Raw genomic sequence first — 25861 nt, 5'->3', positions numbered from 1 at the left:
GCACTTTTACACAATAAAAACTATTATTATATAAAAAATAATTGTTTTTGCATTGCTTTATTCTGAGAGCCATAACTTTATTTTTCTGCTGATGCTGTATGGCGGCTTTTTTTTTGCGGAACAAGATGACGTTTTCAGCGGTACAATGTTTATTTATATCCGTCTTTTTGATCGCGTGTTATTCCACTTTTTGTTCGCCTGTATGATAATAAAGCGTTGTTTTTTGCCTCGTTTTTTTATTTATTTATTTTTTGTGGTGTTCACTGAAGGGGTTAACTAGTGGGATAGTTTTTATAGAGCGGGTCGTTACGGACGCGGCTATCTCAAATATGTGTACTTTTATAGTTTTTTTTTATTTACATAAATAAATGGATTTATTGGGAATTTTTTTTTTTTTCCTTTATTTGGACATTTTTTTTTATACATTCTTTTTTTTATTTTTTTTTACTTTCTACCATTGTCCCAGGGTGGGACATAACTATATTAGATCAGATCGCTGATCTGACACTTTGCATAGCACCGTGTCAGATCAGCGATCTGACAGGCAGTGCAGGAGGCTTTCCGCGCCGGCAAGCCACCTCAATTCAGGACCCGAAAGGAGCCCTACGGCCATTTTGGATCCGGGGACTCCTTCCAGAACAACGCGATCGCGTCTCGTTCCGGTGGGAAAGCACAGGGAGCCCCTGCGCGATGCCCCTCTATGTCGCTGTCACTACTGACAGTGGCATCAGAGGGGTTAAATGCCCACAATCGGCGCTAGCGCCGATCATGGGCATTGCTGCGGGGTGTCAGCTGTCATATACAGCTGACACCCGCACGCGATTGCCGCGGTGCTCAGCGTGAGGCTGTGCGATCATGCCGCCGTACTAGTACTGCAGTTTGCAGGAACTCAGTTCCCGCAGAGCAGTACTAGTACGGCGCATGTCGGGAAGGGGTTAAATACCGCTCTGCGTTTAGTAAAATTAGTATGACCGCTTTATTCTTCAGGTCAGTATGATTACAGTGATACCCCCATTTATATAGTTTTTTATGTTTTGGCACTTTTACACAATAAAAACTATTTTATAGAAAAAATAATTGTTTTTGCATCGCTTTATTCTGAGAGCTATAACTTATTTTTCTGCTGATGGAGCTGTTTTTTGCTGGACAAGATGACGTTTTCATTGATACCATTTTTATTTACATCCATCTTTTTGATCGCGTTTTATTGCACTTTTTGTTTGGTGGAATGATGATAAAGCATTGTACTTTGCCCCCGTTTTCATTGTTTTTTTTTTAAGGTGTTCACTGAAGGGGTTAACTAGTGGGACAGTTTTAAAGAGCGGGTCATTACAGTCAAGGCGATACCAAATATGAGCACTGTTATTTTTTTTATTAACCCAAATAAATGTATTGGAAAAAAAATATTTATTTTCTCTTTATTTAGGGATTTTAAACAAAATATTTTTACACTTTGTAATTTTTTTTTAAGCTTTGTTTTTTACATTGTCCCAGTATGGGACATCACTATATAATGTCAGATCAGCGATCTGACAGACAGGGAAGGAGGCATGCTGGCGCCTGCTCCCAGCAGGCGCTCACAAGCCACCTTACCTGCAGGACTCGAAAGGACCCCACGGCCATCTTGATGGAGGAGCGCTGGGAGCCCCCTCCCTGCGTGATAGGTGTATAGAGGCCCATTTCCAACAACCATCACTCCAGTGTTCTTAGGGTACTTTGTGTTTGCTAACTGTGTAAGGCTAATGGATGGATAGAATACCCTTGTGCAAGTATGCTAGCAAATCTGAAAACAGTTTGGCTGATTAGAGAACCTAAGAGGACAAAAAACATGCCCCTAAAATGTAACTTTTATTTAATCAGGTAAAAATGACCTGTCAGGGTCAGGAGACAATGATTAATTAACCATATAAGGCTACGTTCACATTTGCGTTGTGCGCCGCAGCGTCGGCGCCGCAGCGCACAACGCAAACAAAAACGCAGCAAAACGCATGCACAACGCTGCGTTTTGCGCCGCATGCGTCGTTTTTTTCATTGAATTTGGACGCAGCAAAAATGCAACTTGCTGCGTCCTCTGCGCCCCGACGCGGGCGCCGCAGCGACGCATGCGGCGCAAAACGCAAGTGCGCCGCATGTCCATGCGCCCCCATGTTAAATATAGGGGCGCATGACGCATGCGGCGCCGCCCGACGCTGCGGCGCTGGCCGCAAATGTGAACGTAGCCTAACTAAAAAAGGATAGAGGTAATAGGTGAGGGGGTGCTCTCTCCCTGACTCACCCTATCTTACCGCGGAGGTTGGCACCCTAAGTTCGACATGGCGCCCCCACTCAACGACGGCTCTCCCTTAAGACCCTAGCGGGGACTTACCAAAGAAAACCACCACCAACACCAATAATAATAATACTCAGTTAAAGTGCTAATGTGCTAACAAAGTGTTTAAATAACACCTGCGAGGTATATATTGATTTTGTCATATACCAGACGTTTTTGTTTCAGGATTCATTAATAAGAGTCCTGGTACTTAAGAGCACCCCCTCACCTATTACCTCTATCCTTTTTTAGTTATATGGTTAATTAATCATTGTCTCCTGACCCTGACAGGTCATTTTTACCTGATTAAATAAAAGTTACATTTTAGGGGCATGTTTTTTGTCCTCTTTGGTTGTTAAATAATTATATGCTCCGAATTTACCTTGGTTTGGTTTTTCTGATTAGAGAACCTATAAACCAGACCTTCCTTTGAGCTAGTTGAGAATCTGGAGAATTACATTTGTTAGTTCCATTAAACTCTCAAAATGGCCAGAAAAAAAGAACTTTCATGTGAAACTCGACAGTCTATTCTTGTTCTTAGAAACTAAGGCTATTCCATGCGAGAAATTGACAAGAAACTGAAGATTTCCTACAACGTGTGTACTACTCCCTTCAGAGGAGAGCACAAACAGGCTCTAACCAGAGTAGAAAGAGGGATTTTCTGGTACTCACCATAAAATCTTTTTCTTGGAGCCTTCATTGGGGGACACAGAACCATGGGTGTATGCTGCTGCTGCCAGGAGGCTGACAGTATGCAAAAAAGGAAAAAAAGATAGCTCCTCCCCGGCAGTATACACCCACCGACAGGCACCAAGTACCTCAGTTAGTGAAAAAAAGCAGTAGGAGAAGCAACCAGAACTCAGAACATATATGTACCAACTCAAACCAGGGGCGCTTAGACCAAAACACAGTACAAGAAACAAGCAGGGAGGGTGCTGTGCCCCCAGTGAAGGCTCCAAGAAATAGATTTTACGGCGAGTACCAGAAAATCCCTTTTACTTTATCGCTTCATTGGGGGACACATAACCATGGGGCGTCCAAAAGCAGTCCCAAAATGGGAGGGGAAGCAACCCGGAGAAGCGACTCAGGTCGGCCGGTGTGCAACCGCCACCTTCAGTACCTTCCTACTGAAGCCTGCATCAGACGAGGCCTGGGAATGAACCCTATAGAACCTCGCAAAGGTGTGCAAGGAAGACCAGGACGCGGCCTTGCAAATCTGCAAAGCAGTGGTGATGAACAGCCCAAGAAGCTCCGACAGCCCAGGTGGAGTGGGCTCTCACTCCCGGAGGGGGCCGTTTTACCTTAACGCGGTAAGCCTCCAGTATCGCTGAACGAATCCAACGAGAGATTGTGGACTTGGAAGCTGGGAGACCTTTCCGGCGACCTTCAGAGATGACAAACAGGGAATCGGATTGACGAAGAAGGGCAGTTCTAGAAAGATAGACCCGAATGGCCCTGACCACATTCAGCTTGTGAAGAGACTTCTCCAGACGATAACCCGGGGAAGGACAAAATGAGGGAAGAACGATGTCCTCATTGATATGGAAAGATGATACCACCTTGGGAAGGAATGAAGGAACAGGTCTGAGAACTACTTTGTCCTGATGAAGAATCAGGAACGGGGAGTGACAGGATAAAGCTGCCAACTCAGACCATCCTAATAGACGTAATTGCAATTAGAAAGGCCACTATCCAAGAGAGAAGGAAAAAGAAATGTCTTGAATGGGTTCGGAAGGTGCAGCTTGCAGAGCGCTCAGGACCAGGTTAAGACCCCAAGGGTCCAACGGGGAATGGAAGGGAGGAGCCAGGTGAGCAACTCCCTGGAGAAAATTCTTCACTTGAGAGATGGAAGACAGATCCCTCTGAAAAAGGATGGACAGGGCGGAGACCTGACCTATTAGGGTACTGAGGGATAGTCCCAAGTCAAGGCCCACTTGAAGGAAACCAAGAAAGGCAGGAAGGGAAAAAGAAATTGGAAACACTGTTTTCCTCGCACCATCTGAAGAAGCCTTCCAGTACCTGTGGTAAATGAGGGAAGCTGGTTTTCTAGCTCTGATCTTGGTCTGAATGACTTGGTGAGAAAATCCCAACTCCCTCAGGACCGCAGCATCAACGGCTATGCCATTAAACTCAAAGACTGAGAACTCTGGTGGAAGAGGGGACCTTGCGTGAGAAGCCTCCAGGGAGTGTCCGAGAGCATGTTCACCAGTTCCGCATACCAAGGACGCCTTGGCCAGTCTGGCGCTATTAGGATTTCCGGAATCCCCTCTATCTTTTTTACGACCCTTGGGATCAAGGGAAGAGGAGGGAAAAGGTAAGGGAGCTGAAATTGGGACCATGCAATCACCAGGGCGTTGTAGCCGATGGCCAGTTTCCCGGGACCTGGCTACGAACTAAGGAACTTTGTGGTTTATCGGAGACGCCATGAGATCGACGTCCAGAGTGCCCTAACACTGACATATCTGATTGAAGACTGAGGGATGGATAGACCACTCGCCCGATGCTAGGCCTTGGCGGCTCAGGAAATCGGCTGCCCAACTTTCGACCCCCAGAATGTGAATGGCTGATATGGCTGATATGGCTGATAGTGACATTCCGCCCAACGCAGAAATTTTGCTGTTTCCGCCATCCCACCGTTGCCGTTTGCTTCAAGTCCCACCCTGGTGGTTTAAGTTCGCCACGGCCGTGGCGTTGTCCGACTGCATGCGGACGGGTCTGCCTGTCAGGAGAGACTGCCAGCGGAGAAGGGCAAGGAAGATTGCCCTGATTTCCAAAAGGTTGATGGGAAGAAGGGCTTCTTGGGTGTTCCAGCGACCTTGCGATGTGTGCCGGCGGAAAACCGCTCCCCACCGAGGAGACTGGCGTAGGTGGTGATGACCTGCCACCGGAGGGGAAGGAAGGACCTCCCTCTCAGGACTGAGGAGGACAGAGTCCACCAGGTCAGTGACTAGCTCACTTGGAGAGGCAGACGAACAGGGAGGTCCAGAGAGGTCGTGGACTTGTTGCAGGCAGACAGAAGGAACAGCTGAAGAGGACGAGTGTGGAACTGAGCGAAAGGCACGGCTTCCATGGAGGCAATCATCTTCCCCAGGACCCTCATGCAGGACAGAACCGTCTTGGAGGAAAAGACGAGAAATCGGCGGATCCACCTTAGGGGACTCTGCCCATTTGCTGAGAAGATTAGGGTTAAAGGGGTATAGGACGTCTAAGTGCTTCCTTCCCAGAAAGCGCTTTTCAGGATGCTCCCAGTGTTTTGACAGCAGGCCACAAATGTGCATGTGTCTGCACAAACTGTTAGAAAACAACACCATGACGATGGTCTGAGTGCCCCACGTCCACAGATGGAAGTTGCGCTCACAGCCCAAAACCGCGCTCACAGCCCAAAACCGTGCAGGACGCTTGGCATTTGCCACATACCGTATTTTTCGGACTATAAGACGCACCGGACGATAAGACGCACCCCAAATTTTCAGAATAAAAATAAGGAGAAAAAAAAATGTTTCAAATGGGGGTACGTCTTACAGTCCGAATTCAGCTTACCAGTGAAGGGATCGCCACAGGTGGAGAAGTGGTCACAGGGGCCTTTCGGTGGTCCAGGCTGGTGCGTTGGCCTCCAGGAAATCCCATCCCAGGCTGGTGCTCTGTGCTTGGTCAGGGGTGGAGGCTCTGTGTCCGGGGCAGGGGCTGTGCTCCGCTCCAGAACAGTGGCTGGGCTCCGGGGCACAGGCTGGGCTCTGGGGCACAAGCTGTGCTGCGGGCAGTGGCTGGGCTCTGGGGCACAAGCTGTGCTGCGGGCAGTGGCTGGGCTCCGGGGCACAGGCTGGGCTCCGGGGCACAGGCCTCCCGCTGCCATTTTCCTGAAGCCCTGGAAAGCAGAGTACTCAATCTGCGCACGCGCGGCCTCAGGAAGACGGCCGCCGTCGAGAAACTGATGATTAACACAGCTCTGCCGCTCTCCTTGGATACAGGGCTGCAGCGTCACCTTACCTGAGGAAGTGACCGCACATCTGCCGCCACCACAGCACTGCCGCAACCTCCCAATGGACACCAGGCCATGGAGTCGCCCACCTAAGCAGGAAGGGACCCTGCTCAGGTGCACGCCGTACCGCCCACCGCGCCTCAGCATCACCGCACCTCTGCTGACACCATGACTCCTGTGACCCTGCTCTGCCACTGCCTGCCCTCAGGTAAGAGATCTTAAATTCGGACAATAAGACGGACCCCCATCTTATAAAAAATCTTTTTTTCTGCAATTTTCACCCCAAATTTGTGGTGCGTCTTATGGTACGGTGCGTCTTATAGTCCGAAAAATACGGTAGCTTTAGGAAATGAAGGGATGGATAACTTAGTACAAGAGGTAGAGTACATGCCTAGAGTTCTATCAGATCATAGTCCAGTATTGGTGTCATTACAATTGGTAGATCAGGGTAATTTAGTGGGGATGGGATGGAAAATTCACCCTTTCTGGTTACAGCTCTTGGACATGGAAAAGGTTGGGGAGGAACCAGCGGATTTTTTTAGGATAAATGAAGGGAGTGCAGGGAGTCATGTAGTTTGGGATACTATGAAGGCGTACCTGAGAGGGATTCTATTTTGGGACATTTCAAGGCATAAGACTAGGTCTAAAAACCAAGATAAAGTAGTGATGGAGGAGTTGAAGGCAGCCGAGGAAGCGTTAAGCACCCAATGCACAAGGGACACACAAAACCGAATGAAGGCGGCTCAGGTGGAGGTTAATCGACTGCATATGCGCAAGGCAGAGAGGTTGAGAGTATTTCAAAAGGAGACATTCTATGCGGAGGGAGAAAAAGTGGGAAATTTTCTTTCAGTGATGGCTTCTGCGCAGCGGGATTCCTCTCATGTATATGCCATAAAATCGGAGGAGGGAAAAGTGGTTACTCAGGGGGAACAAATTTTAGAATTCTTCCGGAAATTTTACAGTGAGCTATATTCCTCTAGGGTGCAAAAGGGAAAAGAGGAGTTAGATAGATATTTGGAAGAGGTTAATTTACCTAGATTAAGTAAGGAGGACTGTGAGTGGATGGACAAACCGCTTGGAAAGGAAGAATTGAAGGCGGCTTTGGCAGACGTGGCGGGGGGCTGACGGCATTCCGGCAGGTTTATAAAATTCTTAATGCAGAATTAATAACCAAATTGGAACGGGTATATAATGAGTCGTTGGAGAGGGGAGTGCTGCCTCCATCTATGAGAGAGGCGATTGTTGTGGTCATCCCTAAAGCTGACAAAGACCCACAGCTGCCAGAGTCTTATTGACCAATTTCACTCTTAACGGCAGATATAAAGATTTTGGCAAAAGCCTTGGCGAACGGACTGACCCATGTGATTGATAAGTTGATTCATCCGGACCAATCTGGCTTTATGCCCAATAAATCTACGGCAATTAATTTAAGCAGGCTATATTTAAATATGCAAATTCCAGCTGATAATGCTGGTAAGAGAGTGGTGTCTTTAGATGCCCACAAAGCCTTTGACTGTGTAGAGTGGAATTACTTGTGGTCGGTGCTGGAATGCCTTGGGTTTGGGCCCAAATATATCTCTTGGGTGAGGTTGCTATACTCCGCTCCAACGGCGAAAATCAGAGTAAACAACAAATTGTCAGAGAGCTTTTCACTGTTTAGAGGTACGAGACAGGGGTGTCCGTTGTCCCCCCGTTGCTTTTCGCTTTAGCTGTAGAGCCTTTGGCTGCTACAATAAGAGGAGCACAAGAGGTAAAGGGCTTTGTTTATGGGATGAAGGAGGAAAAAGTGGACTTATATGCTGATGATATTTTGCTATCCTTGGAAGATTCGGAGGTGACCCTGAGAAATGCGGTGGCTCTAAATTGAGGAAATTGGGCAGTTTTCGGGGCTTAAGATAAATTGGGACAAATCATGTATGTATTTTGCTGATAGATGGGGATAACGAAAGTAGAGGGGAGGGGGAAATTTCTACAAAATTGAAGGTGGTTCAAAAATTCAAATACTTGGGGATTCATATTGCTCTTCCTCTAACAATTTTTGAGGACCTAAATTTAAGTCCGCTACTGCAAAAAATAAGTACAAACATTTTAGCGTGGAATACATTACACCTGTCGGTAGTTGGTAGGGTGAATCTTTTAAAGATGATTGTGATGCCACAACTACTCTATATGCTGCATAACTCCCCTATCTGGATCTCGCAGTGTAGATTTCGTAGGATTAAATCTGTTTGGTGAACTAATATGGGGGATAAAGAGCTCAAGGTTTAAACAGGAAATACTTCAGAGGCCCAAAACGGAGGGTGGTTTGGCGCTCCCGAATCCTTGGTTATATTTCTTATCAGCACAGTGCCAACATCTTAAAGGTTGGAGGGGGGAGGAATCAGGGAGGGAGCAAACACCCAATAGCTTGAGGTTCTTACTAAAGACGGTACTACAGGAAGAATTCCAGTTATCGAGGTTAGAGCTGTATCAATATAACCGGATTCACATGCATATCAGACACAAAGTAGAAGGAGGCCCATAGTGATGCAAGTAGATCTTATGTTGGATTTTATCCTTAAACATAGTGGCATGAGAGGTGAGATTTCATATACGGGGACCTTTTATTTGCTTTTCTCCTGTCACTTCCTGTGTTTTCATCAGACTGAACATTCATAGAAAAGCTCAGTTCTCTTAAGGTACCTTCACACGAAGCGACGCTGCAGCGATAGCGACAACGATGCCGATCGCTGCAGCGTCGCTGTTTGATCGCTGGGGAGCTGTCACACAGACCGCTCTCCAGCGACCAACGATGCCGAGGTCCCCGGGTAACCAGGGTAAACATCGGGTTGCTAAGCGCAGGGCCGCGCTTAGTAACCCGATGTTTACCCTGGTTACCAGCGTAAAAGTAAAAAAAACAAACAGTACATGCTCACCTGCGCGTCCCCCAGCGTCTGCTTCCTGACACTGACTGAGCTCCGGCCCTAACAGCACAGCGGTGCTTTCACTTTCACTTTAGGGCCGGCGCTCAGTAAGTGTCAGGAAGCAGACGCTGGGGGACGCGCAGGTGAGCATGTACTGTTTGTTTTTTTTACTTTTACGCTGGTAACCAGGGTAAACATCGGGTTACTAAGCGCGGCCCTGCACTTAGTAACCCGATGTTTACCCAGGTTACCAGTGTAAAACATCGCTGGTATCGTTGCTTTTGCTTTCAAACACAACGATACACGGCGATCGGACGACCAAATAAAGTTCTGGACTTTATTCAGCGACATCACAGCAGGATCCTGATCGCTGCTGCGTGTCAAACTAAACGATATCGCTAGCGAGGACGCTGCAACGTCACAGATCGCTAGCGATATCGTTACAAAGTCGTTTCGTGTGAAGGTACCTTTACATTAACAGAACATAATAGGGTAGATAACGTTTTGAACACCCTCGCACTCTTCATTACAGGCACATTCAAAAGGGAGTAGAAAGATTTTGTTTGAACAGCTTCATTGAAATGTAAAATCTTTTAAGTAATACGCTTACTTACCAAACACTGGTCCACTTTGACTTGTCGCTCTGGCTTCTTAACATCCTGATCTGAAAGAAAATGTGGATACAACTGTAATTGATAGTTTTAATCCAGTTTAGGAAAACTCATCTTCCTTGGTAGCAGGCAATATTAAAACAAAGACAACCAGTTCTTTACTCACCCTTCCTGGGTCCAGCACGGCATCACTGCAATTGCTCCCAGTGATTGTTATTCTCTGCAGTACCGAGCTGTAGCCAGTGAGCAAAGCGGATATGAGCAACTCGTGAATTCAACTTGGGAAGAATCGCTGAGATATTTGCTGCAGTGCTTTCAATGTGACGTTAGCACTGCAGACTATAAGACACAGAGCAGTGGAGGAGATTCAGCACTAAAACCATGGAGGGTGAGTAAAGAATTTTTTTTTTTTTTTTTTAAACAACCACAAAGCGCAGCAGGGGAACAAAAGGATTTTTGGTACTGACAGTAAAATCTTTCTTGGAGCCTTCATTGGGGACACAGGTAATCATGGGTATATGCTGCTGTTGCTAGGAGGCTGACACTAGGCAATAAATGTTAGCTCCTCCTCAGCAGGGTACACCCACCAACTACCAAAAAGCTTTTCAGTTTATGAAAAAGTAGTAGGAGAAACAATAACACCACAACTATGTACAGGTACAACAGAAGGCACATAGGCCCAACATAGGCACAAACAGAGAGGGTGCTGTGTCCCAAATAAAGGCTCCAAGAAAGATTTTATGGCGAGTACCAAAAATCCATCGTTATCGCTTCATTGGGGGGACATAGGTAACCATGGAACGTCCTAAAGCAGTCCCAATGGAGAAAACAGAATATTGTGCTCAAATCAGGTCGGGTGATGAACGTCTGCCACTTGCAGCACCTTTCTTCCTAGGCCAGCATTAGCCAATGCATAGTTCCCTGTAGAATCCTGTGAATGTATGAAGTGATGACCAAGGAGCAGTCTTGCAAACCTGGGTGGCAGAGGCCTGGTGACAAATGGTCCAGGAGGCCCCTACCGCACAGGTGGAGAGAGCCCTTACTTCTGGAGGGGGTGGTCTATTCTTAATTCGATAAGCCTCCAATATAGCGGAATGGATCCAGAGGGCAATAGTAGACTTAGAGGCAGGGAGTCCCTTACGACGACCCACAAAAATTACAAACAAGGCATCCGAATGTCTGAAGGATGCAGTCATTTGAGAGGTACAGACGTAATGTTCTGACTAGGTCCAGCTTGTGGAAAGACCTTTAATGGGGATGTACAGGAGACAGATAAAAGAAAAGACAATATTGTAGTTGATGTGGAATGGGGAGACTATCTTTGGAGGGAATTAAGGAATTGGTCATAGAACCACTAAAGGTAACTCCACACTAAGCGACTTTACAACGATAACGATAGCAATCCGTGACGTTGCAGCATCCTGGATAGCGATATCGTTGTGTTTGACACGCAGCAGCGATCTGGATCCTGCTGTGATATCGCTGGTCGTTGCGGAAAGTTCAGAACTTTATTTGGTTGTCAGATCGGCGTGCATCGTCGTGTTTGACAGCCAAAGCAACGATGCCAGCGATGTTTTACAATGGTAACCAGGGTAAATATCGGGTTACTAAGCGCGGCCCCGCTTAGTAACCCGATATTTACCCTGGTTACCATTGTAAAAGTAAAAAAAAAAAAACAGTACATACTCACCCTCTGATGTCTGTTACGTCCCCCGGCGTTCGCTCTGCTGCTCAGAGCTTCCTGCACTGAGTGTGTCAGTGCCGGCCGGAAAGCAAAGCACAGCGGTGACGTCACCTCTCTGCTGTTAGGGCCGGCGCTCACACAGTGCAGGGAAGCGGACGCCGGGGGACGCGAATGTAAGTATGTAGTGTTTGTTTTTTTACATTTAACACTGGTAACCAGGGTAAACATCGGGTTACTAAGCGCGGCCCTGCGCTTAGCAACCCGATGTTTACCCTGGTTACCCGGGGACTTCGGCATCGTTGGTCGCTGGAGAGCTGTCTCCAGCGACCAAACAGCGACGCTGCAGCGATCGGCATCGTTGTGGATATCGCTGCAGCGTCGCTTAGTGTGAAGGTACCTTTAGTCCTGGTGGAGGATGAGGAAAGGAGAGCGGCAAGAGAGCTACTAATTCTGAGATCCGCCCGATGGAAGTGATCGCAACCAAAAAGGCAACCTTCCAGGAGAGAGGGAAAGATGTGATGTCCTAAATGGGTTCGAAGGGGGTTTCCCTGAAGAATGCTCAAAACTAGGGTAAGGTGCCACGGTTGACAGGGGGACAATATGGTGGTGCTAGGCGAGCCACTCCCTAAAGGAAGGTATTGACCTGGGGACGAGAGGCCAAATTCCGTTGAAACAGAATTCACAACTCGGAGACCTGATTCTAGAGTGTACTAAGAGACAAACCATACTCTAGCTCTGATTATAAGAACGCCAGGATAGATGTAAGGGAAAAAGACAAGGGAACTGTGTGGCTGTTTTCATGCCAGCAAAAGAAGGCCTTCCAGGTCTGATGATAAATTTATGAGGACGAAGGTTTCCTTGCTCTGTGTGACCTGAGACGAGAAACCTGCCTCCCTCAGGACTGGGGCTTCAATGGCCATGCCATTAAAATTGAGAGACCGAGAATTCTGGTTGAAGAGGGGAGCCTGAGAGTAGGTCTGGGAGTTTCTAGGGTACATCTGCGAGTAGGGTGACTAACTCTGCGTACCAGGCTCTTCTGGGACAGTCTGGAGCCACTAGGATAACTGAACTCCTTCCACCTTCATCTTCTGGACGAGTCTAGGGACTAGAGGAAAAGGTGGGAAACAGGTAAGGAATTTCAAACAGGCCATGGAATGACCAGGTCGTCGGAACTGACCGCCAGGGGGTCGCAAGACATGACTACGAAATGAGGAACCTTGTGGTTTATCCGAGACGCCATCAGATCGACGTCAGGAGTGCCAGTTCGCATTGTCGGATTGAATGTAAAACTGGTTGGCCCGTAAGAAGGGCCTGCCAGTAGAGAATAGAGAGGTAGATGGCTGTGATTTACAGAAAGTTGATGGGAAGAGAGGCTTCCCCGAGAGTTTCAGTGACCCTGGACTGTGTGATGAAGAAGACCACCTCCCCAGGAGACTGGAATCCATCATGACAACTTGCCAATGGAGAGGGAGGAATGTCTCCAGTGCCAAATGGAGGGGGAGAGACTCCAACATGCCAGTAACTGCCTAAGTATGGGGCAATTAAAGGAAGAGATCCTTTAGAGCTAGTTGAAACTGTGCGAAAGTGACTGCTTCCATTGCGACAATTACCTTCCCTAGTACTCTAATGCACAATCAAAGAGCGTGGGGATGGGCATATTCGAGAACAAATCTCCAGGCGGAGTGCAGAGATCAGCTCCTCCTGAAGGACTCCGGCGCGAGTAGTATAGAACAGTATACCTAGGAAAACGCCATGTTGACAACCCAGCCTAGACGGGTAAAAGTGTCCAGGGTGATCTGAAGACTTTCGCAACGTCTCGGAAGGACGTTCCTTGATCAGGAGGTTGTCCAGAAAGAGGGATGATTACTATACCCTTGGAACGAAGTATGGCCATGACGGCTACCAGAACCTTCGTAAAAACTCTAGGGGCAGAGGTCAGTCCGATGGAGAGAGCTGTGAATTGGTAGTCCACCTGGACCGCAAAGCAGAAACCTAGGATGCGCCACGCAAATCGGTATGTGGAGATAGGCATCCTGGATGACCACAGAGCAGAAAAATTCCTCAGGTTCCATAGAAGTAATCACCGAGCGGAGGGATTCCATCCAGAAATTACGGAGGCACACTTGCTGATTTAGTACCTTGAGATCCAGGATTGGAAGGAGTGAGCCGCGTTCCTTTGGGACCACGAAGACGATGGAATAGAAACATGAGAAGCGTTCTTGAGAGGGAATGGGTACGGAGGAAACAGGCGTGGTCTTGAAAGAGAATGGGAACTTGGGCTGGGACCCTCGAAGCGGGGGGGGGGGGGTTACATGAAGAAACATCTGCATGGGAGAGAAAGAGGGATTTTTGATTCTTACCGTAAAAGCCATCTTGGAGCCTTCATTGGGGGACACAGGTAACCATGGGTGTATGCTGCTGTCGCTAGAGGCTGACACTATGCAAATAGAGAAAAATAACTCCTCCCCGGCAGTATACACCCTCCGACAGGCACAAGGCAAATCAGTTGGTGCAAAAGCAGTAGTAGGAACAAGTATAAACAACTCAACCTGTGTACCAACCCACAACAACGGCACGTTGGCCAATACGGTACAACAAAAAGGGAGGGTGCTGTGACCCCCAATGAAGGCTCCAAGAAAGAGATTTTACGGTAAGAACCAAAAATCCCCCTTTCTTTCTCGCTTCATTGGGGGACACAGGTAACCATGGGACGTCCAAAAGCAGTCCCCAGGGCGGGATAATAAGAATAGAGAACTAGGTCGGCCGGTGCAAAACCGCCGCCTGCAGTATCTTGTAGAATTTCACAAAGTTGCGGATGGACAACCAAGTTGCGGCCTTGCAAACCTGCGAGACCATAGCTTGGAGACGAACTGCCCAAGAAGCTCCCACAGCCCGGGTAGAGTGAGCCCTCACCCCCGGGAGAGGCTGTTTGTCTTGAACACGGTATGCCTCCAGGACCGCCGAAGGGATCCACCGAGCAATTGTGGACTTAGAGGCGGGGAGCCCCTTCTGACGAACTTCCGGGACGACAAACAGAGGGTCAGACTGACCAAAAGGAGCAGTTCTGGCAAGGTAGGCTCGGATAGCCCTGACCACATCCAAATTGTGGAGAGATTTCTCCAAAGGATCAACTGGGGAAGGGCACAAAGAAGGAAGGACTATGTCTTCATTGATGTGAAAACCTGAAACCACCTTTGGCAGAAAAGGAAGGGAAGAAACCATAGGGGATAGACCGTTGACGTCACACCATCGGAAAATGGCCTTCCAACATCTATGGTAGTTACGGGAAGATGCCGGTTTCCTAGCTCTTATCATGGTTTGTATGACATGTTGAGAAAAACCTGCATCCTTCAGGTTCGCGGCCTCAACAGCCATACCATTAAATTCAGAGACCGAGAACTCGGGTAGAAGAGGGGACCCTGCGATAGAAGATCCGGACGGTCTGGGAGCCTCCAAGGTACGTCCGATAACATGTTCACTAGCTTCGCATACCAGGCCCTGCGGGGCCAATCTGGAGCTACTAAGAGAACGGGAACCCCCTCTGACTTTATCTTCTTTACAACCCTTGGAAGCAAGGGAAGAGGCGGGAACAGGTAAGGCATCTGAAACTGGGCCCACGAGATCATGAGAGCGTCGCAGCAGATGGCCCTCGGTTCCCGGGATCTGGATACGTACTGGGGAACCTTGTGGTTCGCTCGGGAGGCCATTAGGTCGACGTCCGGCACGCCCCACCTTTGGCAAATCTGGTCGAAGACAGCGGGGAGAAGAGCCCACTCTCCTGACATGAGCCCCTGACGGCTGAGAAAGTCGGCTTCCCAATTGTCCACCCCTGGGATGTGGACAGCTGATATGGAGGGAACGTGGTTCTCCGCCCACCGCAGAATTTTTGCCACCTCGGTCATGACTTGCTTGCTGCGAGTCCCTCCCTGATGGTTTATGTAAGCCATAGCTGTGGCGTTGTCCAACTGAATGCGGACCGGTTTTCCCGAGAGGAGGGGCTGCCAGCGGAGGAGGGCTAGAAAAATAGCCCTGATTTCCAAGAGATTGATCAGGAGGCGTGCCTCTTGAGCAGTCCAGCGCCTGTGGGCTGTGAGGTGGAGAAAGACGGCACCCCACTCCTGGAGATTGGTATCGGTGGTGATTACCTGCCAGCGGAGGGGGAGAAATGATCTCCGGCGCAGAATGGAAGTGGAGAGCGTCTACCAAGTGAGAAACTGTTTCACATCGAGAGGGAGGCGAACTGGGCAGTCTAAGGAGAGTGGATTCCTGTCCCAAACTGACAGAAGGGCCAGCTGGAGAGGGCGAGAGTGGAACTGAGCATAAGGGACCGCTTCCATGGAAGCGACCATCTTGCCCAGAACTCTCATGCCGAGCCGTAGAGGCAGAGAAGTAGGACGCTTTAGGACTTTGATGCCCCTCCGAAGAGAGGAATTTTTCCCTTGGGAGGAAGACCTGAGCCTGAATGGTGTCGAATTCCTGCCCAGGAATTCTAGACGCTGGGTCAGAATCAAGGTGGACATTTGTTCGTTGATTATCCAACCGAGGCGGGTTAACGTGTCCAGAGTGATCTGGAGACTGTGACCGCAGTCGCGGCGAGACGGACCCTTTAAGAGGAGATCATCGAGATAGGGGATTACGAGAATCCCCTTTGACTGAAGGATGGCCATGACCGCTGCCATTACCTTCGTAAAGACTCTGGGGGGGCGGACACCAAGCCGAAAGGAAGAGCCGTGAATTGGAAATGTTAGTCCTGGATCATGAAACAAAGGAACCTCTGATGTTGGACACAAATCGGAATGTGCAGATACGCATCCCTAATGTCCACAGAGCACAGAAATTCTCCCGGTTCCATGGAGGCGATCACTGAGTGCATGGGCTCCATCTTGAAATGCCGAATCCGGAGGTGGCGGTTCAACCGTATGAGGTCCAAAATCGGGCTAAGACAGCCGTCTTTTTTCAGAACTACAAATAGATTTGAGTAAAAACCGGAAAACCGCTGGTTGGAAGGTACTGAGACGATTACCCCTGAGGCGAGAAGGGATTCGACCGCCTTAAAAAGCCCTGGGATATGGGAGGGCTGTTTGGGTGGGCGGGAGAGGAAAAAACGTCTTCCTGGGGGCGACGAAAATTCTATTTTGTAACCTGATGTGACAATATCCCTGACCCAGGCGTCGTCGACCACCGATAACCAAGGCTCTGTGAACAGAAGAAGCCTGCCTCCCACCCTGGAAAGATTTCCAGGTGGGGGTGACCCGCCATTTGGAAGAAAATCTGTGGTAGCGAGAACTGGAAGATTTGGAGGAGCAGCCGTTAGCTCTCCAGTGAGGGGTAGCCCTGAAAGAAGGCTTCCTTCAGTCCCTTTGAGTGGAAGACCGGTCATTCTGAGAGGCACCACCTGAGGAGGCGAAGGAGCGAAAGGAATGGGGTCCCTTTCTATTGAAGGGATGCCTAGGCTTAGATTGCGGAAATGAAGTGCTCGTACTGCTTGTGACGTCCGAGATCATTTGGTCTAGCTGTGCTCTAAAGAGCCTGGATCCCTGGAAAGGCAAACCTGTGAGGGATTTTTTGGAAGCGGGATCTGCGTTCCACGCCTTCAGCCAGAGGACACGGCGAATGGCAACAATATTGCTGTTTGCCCTTGCAGTGCAAGCAGCCGCATCCAGAGAAGCATTCAGAAGGTACTTTCCAGCCAGTGAAATCTGGTCTGCTAAATCCGCTAGCTCCTGTGCGGGAGCCGAAGCTACAAAGCCTCTGCGTAGGGTTTTGGCCCAGGCTGACACCACTTTTGCCACCCAGGTAGAGGTGAAATTGGGGCAGAGAGAGGTACCAGAAGCTTCAAAAGCTGATTTGGTTAGAGCCGCAGTTTGTCCGTGGGGCCCTTTAGAGACGCCGCGTCAGGAATAGACAGCACTGTCTGGGAGGATAATCTAGACACAGGTGGATCTACCTTAGGAGATTCGGACCATTTGCTAACAAGGTCTGCAGCAAACGGGTATAAAATGTCTAAACCAGGGTGTTCCCAGTGTCTACACGTAGCGTTATCAAATTCCTTATGAGTGGGAAAAACTCTAGAAGGACGCTTCATCCGTTTGAAACAAACGGAGATGTCCTGAGAAGCTGCCTCTTCCTCCTTAAGCTCAAGCGTTTGAATAATAGCTGAGATAAGGCTGTCAACCATATCCTGCGTCTGACCCGACGTCCGCCTGCGAAGAGGGGGAACGGGTAGAGAGCGGTATTCCGGCTGACGCAGTTGGATCCGGAGAAGTGGATGAAGAACTAGACAGAAAACGCTTTCTGGTTCTTTTCTCAAGTCTGCCCCTGTGAGGGTCTTGGACAGGTGCGAGCGAATCGCTGTGAGAAGCGTTTGTGGCACTGGTGGCAGTAGTCAACAGTGGAATACGTTCTAGTACCTGAACCAGGGACTGAGACACTTTAGTCAGGTCGGAGACTGACTGAGACATTGCAACAGCCCACTCCGGGGGAGGGGGAGTGCACTCATCCCGAGCATTAGGGGCCTCCTGAGAGACGGACGTGATGGAAGGACTGCAGGACGTACAGAAAGGTGACGGCTGGCCTGAAGCCCACTTTTTCTTACAGCGAGCACAAGCGTAGTGAATTACTGTAGGGATATAGCCGGGGGCCCCTGCGGGGTTGGGCATCCCACCTATGGAGAGGTATTCCAGAGTACGCGATGCACAGGAGGCAGCTGGCCAGGAAAGCGCAGTCTGCGAGCGTCTGCTCGTGCAGACGATGCGCAAAACAGTGGGGCGTGGCCAGATGAAGAGAAACCGATAGGCCAGCAGGGAAAAGGGGGGGGGGGGGGGGGCGCCGGAACGCGGCCAATACCAGCGCTGGGCTGCAAGCGAGGTGTGTCCAGCGCTGGGGACGAGGAAGAAAAAGGGTCCTGGGAGATGTGGTCCTCCTTCCCGCGCTATATCAACCGGCACGGAAGACAGCGTCAACCCCTTAAAAGGGGAGAGTTGACCACCGTCTTCCTCTCAGCCCACTCCGAGGAGAGGGAGGGGGGGGGGGGTTGGGGGGGGAAGGCAAGGACTGGCCACCGAAAGTAAACATGAACACCCCAGGGTGACATGAAAAAAAGTCCTGCCCAGCGGATCCGAGAGGGTGCGATGTGGGTGATACCACACTGCTCGCTCGGTTGCTTAATGCGGGGAATCAGGGTGAGAAGAACTGCACCCTGTAACCCCCAGAAGTGTATCTGAAACGAAAGGGTAAAAGATTAATAAACACACACAATCCCTGAAAGAAAAAGAAATGCGGATCTGGTGTTAGATCCAGGTCCGCCTCCTACAGATACTAAGCAAAAACTGAGTTGCCTGGTGCCTGTCGGAGGGTGTATACTGCCGGGGAGGAGTTATTTTTCTTTATTTGCATAGTGTCAGCTTCCTAGCGACAGCAGCATACACCCATGGGTACCTGTGTCCCCCAATGAAGCGAGAAAGAAAAGAATTCTATGTGGTAGCCTGCGGTAACAATCTCCCTGACTCAGGCAATGTTGACTCAGGAGAGCCACGTGTCCTGGTAAAGAAGAAGACAGACACCCGCCCTGAAAGGATTTGTAGTTGGGGGTGACCGGTCATGCAGAAGAGAATCTATTGGATCAGGATTCTGAGGGCTTGGTAAAGTGACCCTTTGGGTGCAATGATGGGGCAGGTTTGAAGGACGGCATCCTTCTCTCGCTGGACATGAGACTGGTTTCCCTGAGAGGAGGTCATAGGGGAGGAGTAATAACAAAAGAGGCGACTTGGAATTCGAAAGAGTTGTTAATTTAAGAGGGAAAAAGAAAGAAAACAGCCTGGACAGAACCAGGTCCTGGATGCAGGAAACTGAGTGGGTAAGTTCACCTGTTGGGAAGAGACAAACACTGCAGTAAACGACACCGTGGAGCCGAGCCTGGAAATGTAACACCGCCGGAACAAAAGAGAAGAAAGGGGCGGTCCCACACTGGCACGCTGAAAGTCCACAATGTGAGAAAAATTAAACAAGTGCTCCTATAGGAGGAAAAGTGTGCACGCAATCCCTCCTGGGCGGAATTGCTGGGGTGCTCGAGGGTGTTAAAGAGTGGAGGCCTTAGAAAGCCAGGAACAAAATTTAAGTGTAGTTTTCGGCACGCTGTAAAGAGAAGCGGAGAACCACTCCTCTATCTTTACTGATGTCCTCCTGCAGCCTTGAAGGAGAACTGTGGAAAAAGAGAGAGACAGTGCCTGTCCCAACTTCTTGTTCTCCATACAGTAGATGGCATCAGAAGCCCCAGGTGAGGTGGTCACTGAGAAAGGCATCCTCACTTCCCGCACCGTCGTGGTCAAAAACAGTGTCTACCATGAGGGGGGAAAGTTACTGAGAAGTGACCACAGTCTTCCTCCCGGCCCCCTCCGAGGAGAGGGCTGGGATGGGAAAAAGGTAAGGACCGACCACCATGAACCGCCCTGAGACACGTTTCAAGTGTCAGAGAGTAAGGTCTTGTCTCGCAGACCAGAGAGGGTACGATGTGGATGGCACCACACTGTTCTCTCAGTTATTTATTTGGGGAAAACAACGTGAGAAGTTACACCCTGTTACCCTGCAGTGAAGAACCCTAAAAAAAAAAGAAAAGATTAATAAAACATAACAAAGTGACCGCATGAGAAAAAGATGGATATAGAATCAGATATAGGTCTGCCTCCTACTGACACCAAGCTAAAACTAATGAGCTTTGTGCCAGTCAGTGGGTGTACCCTGATGAGGAGGAACTAACTTTTTTTGCCTAGTGTCAGCAACACACACCCATCGTTACCTGTGTCCCCCAATGAAGCGATAAAGAAAAGGTTTTTTAAAAACCAGAGTTTCAGCAGAGTGTGTCACACAGGGTGGGATTAAATACACGGAGTGCATCACACAGGGTGGGATTAGATACATAGTGTGTCACACAAGATGAGAAAAGATGCACAGAGCATCACGCAAGATATGATTAGATGTACGGCACAATGAACTGAGTTACACAAGATGCAATTCGACGTAAGGCTCAGCGGACTGTATCGCACATAATGGGTTTAGATACTGGGCTCAGCAGACTGACACATATTGGGATTAGATATATGACTCTGCTATGTCATCGTAAAGCATGCATTACAGACATCTGAGTGAAGCTTTACGAATACATAGCAGAGCTGAACCAGTATTCAGAGTGAGAATTTTACTACTGTGCTTTGGTAACTGCAGTGCTAACAGAGGCAGTGAGCATAGGTTGTATTACTAATACCAGGCTACAAAGCTGTTTTCACAGCAGGAAGAACTCACCTCTGCAAGGCTGCTCTCACTCTTCCGAGCAGCCCATAGAAATGTCTCTTTATAGTGGTGAGAAGCCTGATATTAGTAGTACAACACCAGTGTGCCCAACCTGTGCTCACTGCCTGCAACACTGATGATCTGCTCACCGCTGCTGCCTGGCACCTCCTGTCACTGCTCGCCAGAACACTGGGTGAGCAGTGACTGGTGAAAACTGTAGCTCACAGCACCGCTCTGGATTACAACAAAATGGCACCCGTCTCCCCCCACAGCTGCGAACTGGACTGGCCAGCTCACAGCTGAGGCAGCCACAGTGTAAGCAATTTGGTCCGTGTCCTGTGCATTAGGGCTACCGTATTTATGGTGTGTAAATGTCATGCTCGGACAGTTACACACTGGGAAATAAAAAATGCAGCCCCCAGCAGCTGCAAAAAAAGAAAAAAAAGTTAAAACACAACATTTGGTCTTAAAAAATTATTACATAATCAATACAAAAATAAAAATCGTTGTGTAAACAATGTAACGGGAAAAAAAATTATATAAAAAAAGTTGTCATTGATTATGCTTTATAAAGAATATAAATAAAAATCTGTCACAGGAAATCTCAGTTAGGCTCCTCTCAAAAATGTGGCCTTTTGGAGATTTCATTAACGGAAATTCAGTATAATCACATTTTTATCATTTTACCTTTTTGTGTTTCATGTGGCTTATGGAAGACTTTCCTCCTCTTCTGCTGCAGCTGCACCTGGAGTTTTATCTCCACTACCTAATGGCAAAAAACATAAAGGAAAATAAACCAACACTATGCCAACGCTAGTAAAATGTGCCCAGGAAGAGGTATGCATATTAGCAGATAATCATAAAACGTACCATGCCGGGCAAAAGGTCACTTCTAGGACAGACATCATCCTTACCTGCTGAATATTTGACCAGAAATGCTGGATCTCTTGTGCAGCAAGCCACGCTATGCGTCTCAATCTCTCTTCGCCTTCTTTCTTGACCCTGGCATTATCTTGCTTTTTTTCAAGCAGACGTCTTACTGCTGTCCTTGCCATCTGTAAGTAGATAGACAATAACTTATTGAATCATAAAAAATATAATTTCTTCTATAAAAAGTGCATACAACAATGTCAATTACTAAATCTATGTAATTCCAAGCAATATTCAACCACCACGTTAGTGGTAAACCACTAAGACTCTCCTAACCCCTTGTTTAGGTTTACATCTGGCATGCCATTCAACTAATTAGATTATCATACATGCATAGATAATGTATATATTGAGAAACTCAGACTAGGAAGCTTGCCAGCACTGAAAACGTTGACACTTCTGTTTTCTCATATACTAAGGGTACTGTCACACAATACCATTTTAATCGCTACGACGGCACGATCCGTGACGTCGCAGCGATCGTATGATTATCGCTCCAGCGTCGTAGACTGCGGTCACACGTTGCAATCACGGCGCTGGAGCAAAGCAGAAGTCCCCGGTAACCAGGGTAAACATCGGGTAACTAAGCGCAGGGCCGCGCTTAGTAACCCGATGTTTACCGTGGTTACCAGCGTAAACGTAAAAAAAACCAAACAGTACATACTTACATTCCGGTGTCTGTCCCCGGCGTTCTGCTTCTCTCCACTGTGTAAGCACAGCGGCCGGAAAGCAGAGTGGTGACGTCAGACGTCACCGCTGTGCTCGCTTTCCGGCCGGCCGGCGCTCACACTGCAGAGAAGCTGAGACGCCGGAGGACAGACACCGGAATGTGAGTATGTACTGTTTGTTTTTTTTACGTTTACGCTGGTAACCAGGGTAAACATCGGGTTACTAAGCGCGGCCCTGCGCTTAGTTACCCGATGTTTACCCTGGTTACAAGCGAACACATCGCTGGATCGCTGTCACACACAACGATCCAGCGATGTCAGCGGGAGATCAAGCGACGAAAGAAAGTTTCATACGATCTGCTACGACGTACGATTCTCAGCAGGATCCCTGATCGCTGCTGCGTGTCAGACACTGCGATATCGTAACGATATCGCTAGAACGTCACGAATCGTACCGTCGTAGCGATCAAAATGGTACTGTGTGACAGTACCCTAACAGTACCTTTTTAGCACTGGCCATTTTCCACATTCTTTCTTGGGCGAAGTCTGCAGCCATCCACTGCATCTCCTCCAACAAATAATCCCAGTGGGATTTTGGTCTTGAAGGCTCCATTAGTCTTGGTAGTCTTCTCAATGACCATAAGCCTTCTTTTCTTAGTTCTGCTATTCGCTGGTGGATATTACTTTCCTGTAACACAATGATAAATCAGATGTACAGTACTTCTAAAACAAATAAATGTAGCTTCATACAACAATGAAAAACAGAAAAGAACAGATCATGCTGCTTAATAGGAGTTTTTTTATTATCTAAAAGAAAATGTTAGTGCCAAAGTCCAAAACTGTTGCTAGATTTAATAAAAACAATAAAAATGCCACCATTCCGACAACCCCTTCTCAACTACTATATTTCCCCCATGCAAATAAAAACAACTTGTACTCCACTCCGCCAACATTCCATCAACATTGGCACAGTGTCTCCAGTGATGGTATTATGTGACGTGAGCCCTACAGCCAATCAGTGGCCAACAATGGGCCGCTGCACTCTCACTTTGAGACGAAACTGATATCCGCAAGACGAGAGAAATGTTGCTGCTCTCTGACTCCATCCAGATGTCAGTCGGAAGGGAGAGCGAAATCAGCCCATTAGCGGTTGCTGATTGGCTGTAGAGCTCATGTTACTGAAATAGAGCCAACACTATTTTACATGGGCAAATTTTGCGATGGAGAATTGATTGTCAGAGTAGTGAGCAACCCCTTTAACCCCTTCACCGACATGTTGTTATGTCCCTCTCTTTGATGTGGGCTCCAGCGCTGAGCCCTAATCTTTCCTGGCACATGTCAGCTGTTTCGAACAGCTGACATATGCCCCTTACAGCCACAGGTGGAATCGCAATCCACCCGTGGCTGTTAACCCGTTAAATGCCGCTGTCAATTGATGACAGCGGCATATAATGTGATCGCGTGATCACATGACTACAGGTCACTGATGGGTCAGCATGACAACCAGAAGTCTCCAGCTGACCTCTATGGTTGTCATTGCCGGATTGCTCATAGCAAGTGTTCGGCGGTCATAGCAAGTGAGCATTTCTGCTACATACAGGCGATCTGATCATCGCCTGTGTGCAGCAGAGGCGATCGAGTTATCGCTGCTTCTAGTCTCCCATGAAGACTATTGAAGCATGCAAAAAGTAAAAAAAAAAAAGTTTTCAAAATATTTTAAAAAAAGAAAATAAAAAGTTGAAATCACCCCCCCCCCCCCAATTCAAAATAAAACAATAAAAAAAAACAACACACACATGTATTTGGTATCGCCAGGGTCAAAATGCCAGAATTACGTTTTTTTGGTCACCACAACATTGCATTAAAATGCAATAATGGGAAATCAAAAGATCGTATCCACACCACAATGGTATCTTTAAAAACGGCAGCTCACCACACAAAAAATAAGCCCTCACCCAGCCTCAGATCATGAAACATGGAGATGCTACGGGTCTCGGAAAGTTACACAATTATTTTTTTTTTTTAAACAAGCTTTGGATTTTTATTTTTTTTCACCATTTAAATATAAAACAACCTATACATGTTTGGTATCTACAAACTCGTAATGACCAGCAAAATCATAATGACAGGTCAGTTTTAGCATATGGCAAACATGGTAAAAAAAAAAATGCAAAAAACAGTTGTGGAACGTTGAATTGCACTTTTTTTGCAATTTCACCGCACTTGGAATTTTTTTTCCCGTTATCGACATGGTAAAACCAATAGTGTCGTTCAAAAGTACAACTCCTCCTGCAAAGAAAAAAAGCCCTCACACGGCCATATAGATTGAAAAATAAAAAAGTTATAGCTTTGGGAAGAAGGGGAGCGAAAAACAAACGCAAAAACGAAAAACTGGTTCTGCATGAAGGGGGTTTACTGACATTAAAGAAATTAAAAGTGGAAGAGGTGGGTAAGAAAGGGACAGAACATATGGGTGGGGGGGCAGTAAATTTCCAATATAGAAGCTTTGACCACCTGCTCATTAAAATTATTAAAGCCTATAAGGGTATGTGAGCACGTTGAGTATTTGCTTGCAGAAATTTCTGCAAGGTTTCTGCATCTCTTAGAGGTTTTGCCACCACGGAATATCGTAGTTACACACCGATAACTGTATTTCTCTGATCCCATGACGGCACCACGGAGAGAGAGGGATCCGCCCTCAGGGACAGGAAACCCACAGGTTAAAAAGGCGGGACCTCTCCTCCACCTCAGTTTGGTTTACAGAGCCTTGCAAGGACTTCAGCTGTAATTTAATTGGTTATTTATACACACAAAAAATTATAACTATATACACATATACTCTTTTTTTTTCCTTTGCGACACCGCGTGACTTAAAGCTTTAGTAGTGTGCACACCCACACGTGAAAGGGAGGGAATATACGGGTGCCATCATGGGATCAGAGAAATACCGTTATCGGTGAGTAACTACGATATTCTCTTACCCCCATGACGGCACCCCGGAGAGAATTTCAAAGAATGTGTATTTAGGGTGGGATTACTGCCTCAAGAACTCTTCTACCAAAGGTTAAGTCTGAAGAGGGAGATAGGTCAAGCTGGTAGTGCTTGAAGAATGTAGAGGGAGAAGACCAAGTGGCTGCTCTACATATCTGGTCAATCGATGCTCCACCTCGTTCTGCCCAAGAAGTTGCCACCGACCTGGTAGAATGGGCCTTAATTGTCTCTGGAACTGGTTCCTCGGATGAGGTATATGACAGAGTGATGGCATCTCTTACCCATCTCGCCAACGTGGCTTTTGATGCTTTGTGACCCTTATTTGGCCCCTGAAAGCAGACAAACAGAGCCCTCCCTTTTCTACACTCCCTCGTAGCTGATAGATAATGTGTCAAGCATCTCTTCACGTCTAGTGTGTGCAGAATTTTTTCTTTTTCATTTTTAGGATTTGGGCAAAAAGATGGTAAGGCTATTTCCTGGGATCTGTGGAATTTTGATGCCA

General features: G+C 47.8%; 1 protein-coding gene across 2 annotated transcripts in view; it reads right to left on the bottom strand.

Annotated features, from left to right (window-relative positions):
- EP400 (E1A binding protein p400) overlaps nucleotides 1–25861 on the bottom strand; it is a 306993-nt gene that overhangs the window by 210743 nt on the left and 70389 nt on the right. For both annotated transcript variants that reach the window (XM_077293325.1, XM_077293326.1), the window contains exons 7-10: nucleotides 22871–23056; nucleotides 21685–21825; nucleotides 21458–21536; nucleotides 9805–9854 (exon numbers count right to left, since the gene is read on the bottom strand). In XM_077293325.1, coding sequence (XP_077149440.1) covers nucleotides 9805–9854; nucleotides 21458–21536; nucleotides 21685–21825; nucleotides 22871–23056 — 456 coding nt within the window. The remainder of the gene's footprint in view (nucleotides 1–9804; nucleotides 9855–21457; nucleotides 21537–21684; nucleotides 21826–22870; nucleotides 23057–25861) is intronic.

Source organism: Ranitomeya variabilis, chromosome 1, assembly GCF_051348905.1.
Source record: "Ranitomeya variabilis isolate aRanVar5 chromosome 1, aRanVar5.hap1, whole genome shotgun sequence".
NCBI classification, from domain to species: domain Eukaryota; kingdom Metazoa; phylum Chordata; class Amphibia; order Anura; family Dendrobatidae; genus Ranitomeya; species Ranitomeya variabilis.
Note: the sequence above shows the minus strand (reverse complement) of the source record. Positions and strands in the feature narration are given on the sequence as shown.